Raw genomic sequence first — 12,181 nt, forward strand, 5'->3', positions numbered from 1 at the left:
CCCCAGCTTGTGCAGGAGGCTCGCCGTAGGCAGAAGGTGGGAGTTGACTTTCTGGGGCAAGTCTGCCTTCAACAGCCAGTCGTTGAGGTAAGGGAAGACTGAGACCCCCTAACCTGCGCGGATGAGCTGCAACCACCGGCATCACTTATGTGAACAACCGAAGGGGAGAACAGTGAACTGTTAGTGCTCGTGACCTCCCACGAATCACAAGTAATGTCTGTGGGCAGGAAGGATGGGAATGTGGAAATAAGCATCCTGCAAGTCCAATGCTACCATCCAGGTCTCCTGGGTCTAAGGCAGACAGGACCTGAGCTAGGATGCGCATTTTGAATTTCTCCTTCTTGAGGAAGTAGTTGAGGTCCCGAAGGTCTAGGATAGAACGCAAGCCCTTGTCCTTTTTCGGCACCAGAAAGTAGCAGGATTAGGAACCACATCCTACTTCTGGCACAGGGACCTGCTCTATGGCTCCCTTGGCCAAGAGAGCCACGAATTCCTGGCAGAGAAGTGCCAAATGACCTCCGGAAGTTGACTGATTGATGGAGGCATGGCTGGTGGGGCAGATTCGAAGGGGAAGGAATAGCCCTTTCGAACCATCCGCAAAAACCACCTGTCTGTAGTGATGGATTCCCAGTGGGGCAGGTGATGCTGAATCCTGCCGCCGACTGGATCGGAGTGAGGGGACGGATTAGGAGCGCTTTGGAGGCTGCAGGGGGCAGGGGTGGACTGGGCAGACCTCTGGTTCCCTATCCCGAGCGGGATTCTGCATCCCCAGCCACGTTGTGGCTGAACAGCATGGGTGAGGCGGTGGCTGGGTGGGGGGCACGATAGGGACGAGAGCAGACTGTTGGGGGTGAGGGGCAGCGGAAAGGCCAAGGGACTGAGCCGTAGCCCGGGAGTACTTGAATCTCTCCAAGGCCGAGTTTGCCTCGTCTCCAAAGAGACGGGAGCCATCAAAGGGCATGTCCATTAGAGGATGTTGGACATCCCCCGAAAAACAAGAAGTACGCAACCAGGCGTGGCATCTCAAGGCCACCGTCGTAGCAACCGATCTGCCCAAAGAGGCCGTGTTCAGCCACATCGGATCGTGAACTTCGCCGCATCTCTCCCACTGTTGACAGCTTGGGAGACAATAGCACGGGCCTCCTCCGGTATCTGTGGCAGAACTTGCGCGACCGTATCCCAAAGAAAGTGGGTATAGGGGCCCAAGAGGCATGCGGTGTTCACAGACCACAACGCAAGACTGGAGGAAGAAAACATCTTCTTCTCAAAATTGTTCCAGCCTTTTTGATTCCTTATCCGGAGGTGCGGAAGGGAATGTGCCTGAGGAAGTCTGGGTGACAAGACTCTCAGGCGTGGGGTGTTGGGACAGGAATTAAGGGTCGTTCGGGGCAGGCCAATGGCGGCATGCGATAGTCCTGCTCACAGGAGCCCTTCTGTTTGGACCATGTACGCAAAAGGACATCAGTGAGGGCTTCATTGAATGGCAAAATGGGCTCAGATGTGGAAGCCCCTGGCTGAAGCACCTACGTCAGGAGAATGGACCCGATTTGTACAGTAGGTAGCTCAAGGCTAAGGACCTCAGCCACCCTACTAACCACCATAGCATAAGTCGCTCCCTCCACCGTAGCCACAGTAGCAGGAGACAGCATGCCAGTGTTTGGAGAAGTGTCCAGTCCAGTGGCCTCACCCAATTCCTGTGCCCAGTCCAAAGATGGGTCATCCTGGTATTCATAAGGGTCCAGGGACCCCTCCAATCCTTCCCTGAATACGTACCCATGAGGAAAAAGATCCAAATCCGACCTGGGGTGAGAAGGCCCCATCAAAGACAGAGGTGGCATCGGCGGGATAAGGATCGGGTTGACATCGAAGGTGGGCACCACCGACATCGGGAGCTTCGACAATCGAATCAATGCCAGGGAAGGTCTCAGTGGTACGACCAGCGTCGGTGCGGATCAGCAAGTGGGTCCGGAGGGGACCTCGGTGACCGGAGCTGAACAGGCCGGCGTGGAACCCGAAGGCCCCTCGTCTAAACCCCTTGGGCACGAAGGCGCCGTATCAGGAGTCTGTCCGCCCAAAAATGAGGCGCATGGCCTCATAAAACTCCTTTAAGTGGGCAGGTGTCGCTCCGTCTCCCAGAAATTCGGGGAAGCGCGGAGTGGACCCAGAAGCAGGCTCTGAAGAAGGAGGCCTCAAGCGTTGACACTACTCCCGCGTTGCATCAGCTGAGCAATGGGTGAAGTCGAAGGGACTGCTTTGACTTCTTACCTGTGCCCGAAGACTTGGAGGAAGAAGAATGGTGGTGGCTCCGCGAATGGTCTGGAGACCTTCCTGTTGACCTTCCTGTTGAGCGAGACTGGGACCTACGCGGAGTCGAGCGCCGGGCCGAGATGAGCTTGAGGGACCGCTCCCTCAAAGCCTTCGGGTGCATAGCCTGGCACTCTGAGCACGACTTGGGGTCGTGGTCGCACTCAAAGCACCATAAACAGACAGATGCGGATCCGTCACCGACATCATGCGGTGAAAGTCCTCACATGGCTTAAAACCGGTCTTCGGGGACTTTTCGACGCACCAAAAACTCACCAAAAGAACTCAACAAATTAGGCGAACTCTCCGGATCAGCTTGTGGCACGGAAAGAAAGGAACTGACGTTACTGCACTGAGGTGGAGTCTATGTACTACTCCTGACGTCATCACAGCGACTACATCCCAAACAACGCCCTCGGGTCTCCCAACGCCACCTACCGACACGGAAGGGCATTGCTCAAAGAAAAATCTCCGGATCCAGACTGACACCTAGGGGAAAATTCTGAGGTAAGGAATCTGCAACTAGAACTCTTTATCAGATAAATCTAGTTTCAATTGTTCTGGTAGTAAGAGGAAAAGGCAAAGAGAAATCTGAACTCCTCAATATTGAGCACCTATGAGATGAATTTAAATACTACCCTATAGGGAGGTACAAAACACTGAAAAGTTGAGTGCAACCAGCATAAAGTATTGCTTGGAATTTCATGAATACAAAAAACAGTTCATAATTTGCTGAACGTTTTGCAAGTATTAATGGCAAACAAAAGCAAACTATACTCTTATGGTGACTATCAAGGGAGACACTGGATTGTTTATTCTGTACATCATTTTGCCATGCTCTTAAATCGTATTAGCTCTTTCAGAATAAAGAGAAGACACAAACATTAAAATGATAGTGCAAATGCCACAGTACCCTCCAACTCAGACAAGGGACAAAAAGCTTGGCATTTCTCCATGTCATTTTTCACTTGAAAGAGTATTTTAGCAGAATTTACAAACACCACGAAAATGCCAGTTTTTGCATTTTTAATGCAACTTTATGACAAACACAAATCGAGTGTAAATTTATGAACACCATCTTGACACTAACTTGAAATGCACATCATCAGTAAAACAATATTAATGTTTATATTATTCAAGGAGTGATCACAGAATACATTTTACTACTAAAACCTTGGATTACACGAACCAGATTTGCTATCATCAACTCAGATAGAAAATGGGCTAGTCTTTTAGTGGCGTATATTGGCTGTTTTCAGAAAAATGTAAGGCACAGGCAATTTGCATTTTCAGCACTCCCAGAACATATAAGTGAAATAAACGCCCCAACAGTTAACACTAGTCTGGAGACAACACTGATCCAAGTCAGGTCCACTACAAATCATGCTGTTTCAGAGAAATAAGAGGAAATATGGTACTTCTTTATGACCTAATCCCAAAGAGCAGCAAAAGTTAAGAATGTTTTTAGAAAGAGGATTGATAGCCAAGAATATACTTTCAATCTTTGGGTTTTACCCAAAAAATAACTTAGGGAACTCACTCTGCTTCAGGTTTTTGATAAATGCTGACCGCCCTTCAATCAAGTTCCATGTCCTGTAAAAGAAAAACAGAAAACAGTGAAAAACGTAAGACTCTACACAGCATAGTTACATACATCACCAGTATCAGAAATAAAGACTTCAATGATAACCTATCCATTGTACACAACAAAATGTGGTTCCACTATCATAAATTGCTTTTTTTGTACTGAACCCTCTCTTTCCCACACACATACCCACAACCGTTACAGAAGTGAAGGATATTAATGAATGCAATTAACAAATAAAGAATTATGTTTTTGGAGCAAGTGTTGTGGTCTCAAATGTAGCTATAGTAATATTCTGGAGCACAATACTGGGGTAAAATCCCTGCTCCAACTTTACATCTGAGTCCTTACAGATGTGTACTCTCCTACCTTAAGGTCTTGTCTGTCCCCACTGACAAAGCTAATCTTCCAGAGGGATGAATGGAAAGAGACGTCACATGCCCCCTAAGAAAAACACAAACAAAAGTGTTAACTCTACAAAACTACTCCTTATAATTAGAACACAAATATGCATAAACAAACAGAGAACTCACTTGTGAGCTTTGAACGATTTCAGGCACTCCCATTTCTTGGAATTCCACACACATATCAGTCCATCTTCAGCCCCGCTGAGTAAGTGTGATGTGCCATAGAACTCAAGGCAGGACACTGTCCCTGAAGATACAAGACGGGGAGCCTTTAGCATTCACCAAACAAAAACATGCATTTTGCATTAAATAGTCCCTCGCTGTACCTCTGTCCTTTAGCTGTATATCCAGAGCACCAGAAACGCATCTATGGAACTGTATGTCTTATGGACGGAAGGGAAAGGCAGTTGTAGCAATTGTAAATATTTAATAAATTAGATGTGCATTTAAAGAAGGTGCCATGCTATTAAATAATAAACCTGGTCCTCGAAGAACCCCTAAATACTACTAAAGTAGGGAGATAAATAGAAAGGACATATCTTACCAGGAGTCCGAATGTAATTACTAATCTGAAATGTGTGTCTGACTGTGGACTAAACAGTTCATGGTCCTATTATCTGGAAAAATACCCAGGAAGTTGAACAAGGAATAAAATACCCCACCACCCCACCCCAAAAAAACCCACAACCCATAACAGGAAACATAAAGGATTCATAACCATTGTAGGAAGTTGGCTCTGTATGCACTATTTCAAAGTAAGGAATAGTATGCACAGAGTCCAAGGGTTCCCCTTAGAGGTAGGATAGTGGCAAAAAGAGATAATACTAATGCTCTATTTTGTGGTAGTGTGGTCGAGCAGTAGGCTTATCAAAGGAGTAGTGTTAAGCATTTGTTGTACATACACACAGGCAATAAATGAGGAACACACACTCAGAGACAATGCCAGGCCAATAGGTCTTTGTATAGAAAAATATATTTTCTTAGTTTATTTTAAGAACCACAGGTTCAAATTATACATGTAATACTTTGCATGAAAGGTATTGCAGGCAAGTACTTTAGGAACTTTGAATAATCACAATAGCATAATTACTTTTCAAATAAAACACATATAGCTATTTTAAAACTAGACAGTGCAATTTTCACAGTTCCTAGGGGAGGTAAGTAGTTGTTAGTTCTTGCAGGTAAGTAAACCACCTACGGGGTTCAGATTTGGGTCCAAGGTAGCCCACCGTTGGGGGTTCAGAGCAACCCCAAAGTTACCACACCAGCAGCTCAGGGCCGGTCAGGTGCAGAGTTCAAAGTGGTGCCCAAAACATAGGCTTCAATGGAGAAGGGGGTGCCCCGGTTCCAGTCTGCCAGCAGGTAAGTACCTGCGTCTTCGGAGGGCAGACCAGGGGGGTTTTGTAGGGCACCGGGGGGGTGTGGGGGGGGGGGGGGGGAGACACAAGTTAGCACAGAAAGTACACCCTCAGCAGCACTGGGGCGGCCGGGTGCAGTGTGCAAACACACGTCGGGTTTTCAATTGGAATCAATGGGAGACCAAGGTGTCTCTTCAGCGATGCAGGCAGGCAAAGGGGGGGCTCCTCGGGGTAGCCACCACCTGGGCAAGGGAGAGGGCCTCCTGGGGGTCACTCCTGCACTGGAGTTCCAATCCTTCAGGTCCTGGGGGCTGCGGGTGCAGGGTCTTTTCCAGGCGTCGGGATCTGGGAGTCAGGCAGTCGCGGTCAGAGGGGAGCCTCGGGATTCCCTCTGCAGGCGTCGCTGTGGGGGCTCAGGGGGGACAACTTTGGTTACTCACAGTCTCGGAGTCGCCCGGGGTCCTCCCTGCAGTGTTGTTTCTCCACAAGTCGAGCCGGGGGCATCGGGTGCAGAGTTGCAAGTCTCACGCTTCTGGCGGGAAATGCTGTTGTCTTTAAGTTGCTTCTTTGGAAACAAAAGTTGCAGTCTTGGGTGAACAGGGCCGCTGTTCTCGGGAGCTTCTTGGTCCTTTTAGAGCAGGGCAGTCCTCTGAGGATTTAGAGGTCGCTGGTCCTGGGGAAAGCGTTGCTGGAGCAGTTTTCTTCCGAAGGGGGGAGACAGGCCGGTAGGGCTGGGGCCAAAGCAGTTGGTGTCTCCGTCTTCTCTGCAGGGTTTTTCAGCTCAGCATTCCTGAGCATTCCTAAAAGTCAGAGTCACTTGAGCTCAGGTTGCCTTAGAGGCTGTCCTGACTGGTCAGTGACTCCTCCTTGTTTTTCTCATTATCTCCTCCGGCCTTGCCGCCAAAAGTTGGGCCGTGGCCGGAGGGGGCGGGCAACTCCACTAGCTGGAATGCCTTGTGGTGCTGGAACAAAGGGGGTGAGCCTTTGAGGCTCACCGCCAGGTGTTACAGCTCCTGCCTGGGGGAGGTGATAGCATCTCCACCCAGTGCAGGCTTTGTTACTAGCCACAGAGTGACAAAGGCACTCTCCCCATGTGGCCAGCAACATGTCTTGAGTGTGGCAGGCTGTTAAAACCAGTCAGCCTACACAGTTCGTTGGTTAAGGTTTCAGGGGGCACCTCTAAGGTGCCCTCTGGGGTGTATTTTACAATAAAATGTACACTGGCATCAGTGTGCATTTATTGTGCTGAGAAGTTTGATACCAAACTTCCCAGTTTTCAGTGTAGCCATTATGGTGCTGTGGAGTTCATGTTTGACAGACTCCCAGACCATATACTCTTATGGCTACCCTGCACTTACAATGTCTAAGGTTTGGCTTAGACACTGTAGGGGCACAGTGCTCATGCACTGGTGCCCTCACCTATGGTATAGTGCACCCTGCCTTAGGGCTGTAAGGCCTGCTAGAGGGGTGACTTATGTATACTGCATAGGCAGTGTGAGGTTGGCATGGCACCCTGAGGGGAGTGCCATGTCGACTTACTCGTTTGGTCCTCACCAGCACACACAAGCTGGCAAGCAGTGTGTCTGTGCTGAGTGAGGGGTCCCCAGGGTGGCATAAGACATGCTGCAGCCCTTAGAGACCTTCCCTGGCATCAGGGCCCTTGGTACCAGGGGTACCAGTTACAAAGGACTTACCTGGATGCCAGGGTGTGCCAATTGTGTAAACAAAAGTACAGGTTAGGGAAAGAACACTGGTGCTGGGGCCTGGTTAGCAGGCCTCAGCACACTTTCAATTCAAAACATAGCATCAGCAAAGGCAAAAAGTCAGGGGGTAACCATGCCATGGAGGCATTTCCTTACAACCATATTTCACTGATTACATATTTAGAATAAAGCCTATTGCTTCGCTGTTGGCATGTAACAACTAGACAATCCCCCTCCCACCCCTCACCCCCGGCCAAAGAGTATCACACCCAGGACCCGTTTTGACCAACATGGAGACCAGAAATAGTAAATTTAAAATTCTTCATGTATTATTCCAAATTAGCATTTTTAATTTCAAAGAAAAAACTGTCTTTGTTAAATGTTAATGACGTTGGGCATACACTGGTGAACAGTACAATATAAAGGGAGTTACCCCTACTGAGGATCATGTTCGAGAAGTTCATGTTTTTATTTTTTCAAAACAACTAAGGAGGGGTTTGATACATGGTCCTACCTTAAGTGGTAATAAACCCTGGGCTCTGGGATAACAACTCTACAAATCCATGTAGCCAAGGTGTGGTATAGTTTGTCAGTCCTGTATGTTTCTATAGGTCTTATAATTCAGGTTCTGCAAACTAAAATTCTGCTTGTCAGTGTAGGCTCAGATCACTACCGTAATTGGGCAAAGAGGGCCCCCAAGTTATTATTAATTCAAGGAGCAGGTGAATGGGCTAGACCATCCTCAGGTTCAACTGGATATATATTATTGCCGAATATCCATTTTCAAGCAAAACAGTTCATTAAACTAATACATTTCAAACTTTAATCCAATTGTAATTACAGTTTTTTCTTGAACAAAGGCACAGAAACAAACTGAATACACCGGTTTTCTCATCACAACATGCTATGGTAGTGTAGGATAGTACACTTAACCTACACTGATGCAAACAAAGTACCCCCATTTTAAAGTCTATGGTTTTACATATCAATGTGTATCAGACTCATCTATTCCTTGCCAAGTCCCATCAGTGGATACATTCACTATAGTGTGACAAATAACACAGAAAATCTTCCTTCTGTCATCATTAAACAAAAATATCAGTCAATAGTCAATAAACGTGGGAAGAAGTGCACCTCATGATTCAGTAATAAGTGGAACTCCATTTACCAGCAATAGCAAAGTGAATAATTCCTGAAAGTGTTTGTCTCACATCGCCAGAGATGAATTATGGCCAATTTCTCCTTACAAAATGGATTTACCTTGTTGATGTTTGAGAGAATTTGCTTATGCGCACCTCTTCTTAGATCTTGCAACAGCATCTCCTTAGAGTGGAGGTGTAGACTTTTTACTTGTTGGCTAAAAATCCTGATTCTTTTCTTTTTCAGCCATTCAGCGGTAATTTGTTGTTTTAGATTCTCGCCCTGTTGCATGATTCACCTTCAGTTAAGCTTTAACTTCTGCACAGATGGTCTTGCATTTTCCTCAACACCACACTGGTGGAGAGGAACAGGTGGTGTATTCAACAACTGTGAAGTGAACATGTCCTCTAGCTCCATAACAGGCACAATTCATCTGCACTCTTCTACCAAACCTGACTGTAGGTATGAGGTTCTTGTGGTAAAGTGTAGTGTTTGGATTTCATGTTCATGCATTACAGTTAAACAACTTTCCTTTGGCCTTATTTATTCAGGAGACATTGTTCCAAAAAACTTATGGTTCATTCAGATGCTGTTCTGTAGTAACGTTCTTTTTGGAGACAAAGTGTTTTCTCCTCACTATCCCTCCATGAAAGCCATACTTGCACAGTCCTTTCTTACTTGCAAGATATTGAACTCCAATCCCTAGATTTAGCACAGAGGTTCTTTGAGAGCTCTAAGAGCATCACACGGTTTATTCTTGGGAAGAATTTGCAGTGAAGTCCACTCTTTGATGGATTGCTACCCACCTTGAACTTTTTAACTGGGTGATGCACCCTACAGTTGAAGCTGCAGTATTTAGACCCAAGCCATATTTTGATGCTATGATAAACACATGATCGAATAACTGGGCTGTACAAGGTGATTACCACCTCTTAAGGAAGGCTAAAGTGAAGTAGGTGATATGACAGTATAACAGGCGGTGTACATCGATATTCAGGAAAACAGTAGGGGAAAATCATTACCAAATGCAACATATCCATTCAGTGCAGAGTCACTACAACAATTATGATAGTTTGGCATCTGACCCCTGATTAAGTAATAGGTTTAGCTGTAAAAGGATATTTGATCGGGCGACTATCCACAAGTTATATATCTGTGGGATGCCCTGCAGTTTATGCACTGATACTTGCACCACTGAGACCAATAGTTGCCAATAGAATTGCATTATAACAAATGAGGGGTATATATTGTTTTTTTCTGTTGTATCTAACTATGCTATCATTTTTAAGTTATATAACCAATATTATTTTTCTTCTACTCGGTTATGTATTTTCTGGTTGTTGTGTGCAGGAAAGTGCACCTCCACACCTTTTTGCGTTATACTGATGCTCACTTGACAGAGTGTGCTGGGATCCTGATAACCAGCCCCCAGCACCGGTGTTCTTTCCTTAAAAATGTACCATTGTTCCCACAATTGGCAAACCCCTGGCGCACAGCTAAGTCCCTTGGAAAAGGTATCCATGGAATCAATGGTCCTGTGGCCAGGGAAGGTCCCCAAGGGCTGCAGCATACACTATGCAACCCTAGGGGCCCCCTCACCAAGCACATGCACACTGCCATTACAGCTTGTGTGTGTTACTGGGGAGAAAAAGACAGTCGATATGGTGCCCCTCCCACTCCTGTGGCATAGGTAAGTCACCCCTCTAGCAGGCCTTACAGCCCTAAGGAGGGTGCACTATACCACAGGTGAGGGTACAGTTGCATAACCAATATGCCCCCACAGTGTCCAAGTCCATTCTTAGACATTGTAAGTGCAGTGTGGCCATATTAAGTACATGGGCTGAGAATTTGTCATTACGAATGCCACAGCTCCATGACGGCTTCACTTAAGTTTGGGAAGTTTGGTATCAAACTTCTCAGCACAAGAAACCCACACTGATGCCGGTGTTGGATTCATTGAAAAATGCACCCAGAGGGCATCTTACAGATGCCCCCTGTATTTTAGGCAAACTTCTAGTGCAGGACTGACCAGTCTGTGCCAGCCTGCAACTTCCAGACAAGTTTCTGACCTCATCGAGTGAGAGCCTTTGTGCTCTCTTAGGCCAGTAACAAAGCCTGCACTGGGTGGAGGTGCTTCACTCCTTCCCCCTGCAGGAACTGGCGGTGAGCTTTAAAGGCTCAGGTCTCCAGTTACAGCGCCCAAGGGCACTCCAGCTAGTGGAGGTGCCCGCCCACCAGACATAGTCCACTTTTGGTGGCAAGTCTGCTGGGAAAATTAAGAAAGGCAAGGAGAAAAGTGACCCCCTCCCTGCTGAAAAGCAGTTGGAGTCCGATGCTGTGTTTGCACCCTGCACCCAGCTGCCCCTATGCCGGTGAGGGTGTGTGTTCGGTGCTGACCTGTGCCCCCCCCACCCCCCCCCCCCCGGTGCTCTCCTAAACCTCCCAAGACTGCCCTCTGGAGACACTGGTACTTACCTGCTGGCAGATCCAATTGTGAGTCCCCCAGCCTCCATATGAACCCATTCTAAACCTTGCATCAACATTGACCTCTGCACCCGGCTGGCACGGTGTTGCTGGTGGTGGGTGTTTGGGGTTAACTTGAACCCCAACCTGTGGACATCCTGATCCCCGCCGAGACTGTAACTGTAACTCTTGTTCATACCTCGAAAATGTACTAACTTTTCTTCCCCCCAGAACTGTTTGAAAATTGTCAACTTTTAAAGCAAATTATCTCCATTTATTTGAAAACTGTTTTACTTACCAAACTGAAACAAAGTGGTGTAGATACATATGCTTGCTACTTACTTGCAAATGTACTTACCTGCAAACTGAATATTATGATTCTATAAATAAAGTAACAAAATATATTTTTACTATATAAAAAACATTGGCCTGGAGTAAGTTATTGAGTGTGTGATTGCTTTATTGCCTTTGTGTGTATAACAAATGCTTTGTACTACCCTGATAAGCCTAACTGCTCGACCACACTACCACAAAAGGGAGCATTAGTGTTATATACTTTAGCCACTGTGAAACCCCTGGACTCTGTTTCCACTACATCTTATTTTGATATAGTCTACACTGTGTCAGTTATTCACTTATAACTGGAACAAATATGTTTTTATTGAAGGAGAGAGAGGTTAACACTTGGATAAAGGAAGCATTAGCTCCTTCCATGAAAGGAAAGCAGCGATCATGCAATGCACTACAGCCCAGACATACCATTATGGTGCAGCAGTGCCCCATGTTCGACTTTCTTCCTCATGTCATAGATCTGAATTGTCTCATCCTTGCTTCCTGTAGCAACATATCTGTTGTTGGCAGAAATAGCCGAGAGTGAGGCTGTGTGTGCATGGTGAGTGAAGTCAGCGACCGCTGTCCACTTCTGAAAAAGAAGCATATGATGTTAATAAAGCAGACATTCAACAGAGAGGGGAACTAAAAGGGAGATTTCATGAAGATAATTATGAGAAAGCACAAGTGTAATCCTTTATTTAAGTTTTGTTTAGCACAGATATGGCCAGGTCAGGAGTCAAGAGAGTTGTACATTAGACAGCGAGAACAACTGTTAATGAAATCTGGACATTGAAAGGCCATAGGTAAATGATGTAGCTAGACAGAATTATAGTATTCCATCCTGCCTATCTGGACCATGAACATGTAGAACAAAATACCCATTTACAA

General features: G+C 46.4%; 1 protein-coding gene across 2 annotated transcripts in view; it reads right to left on the reverse strand.

Annotated features, from left to right (window-relative positions):
* Positions 1 to 12,181, reverse strand: part of PAK1IP1 (PAK1 interacting protein 1) — a 192,375-nt gene that overhangs the window by 147,435 nt on the left and 32,759 nt on the right. For both annotated transcript variants that reach the window (XM_069217022.1, XM_069217031.1), the window contains 4 exons: positions 11,720 to 11,882; positions 4,423 to 4,543; positions 4,259 to 4,333; positions 3,845 to 3,897 (listed from right to left, as the gene is read on the reverse strand). In XM_069217022.1, the coding sequence (XP_069073123.1) occupies positions 3,845 to 3,897; positions 4,259 to 4,333; positions 4,423 to 4,543; positions 11,720 to 11,882 (412 nt within the window). The remainder of the gene's footprint in view (positions 1 to 3,844; positions 3,898 to 4,258; positions 4,334 to 4,422; positions 4,544 to 11,719; positions 11,883 to 12,181) is intronic.

The sequence above is a fragment of the Pleurodeles waltl genome, chromosome 2_1, assembly GCF_031143425.1.
Source record: "Pleurodeles waltl isolate 20211129_DDA chromosome 2_1, aPleWal1.hap1.20221129, whole genome shotgun sequence".
NCBI classification, from domain to species: Eukaryota; Metazoa; Chordata; class Amphibia; order Caudata; family Salamandridae; genus Pleurodeles; species Pleurodeles waltl.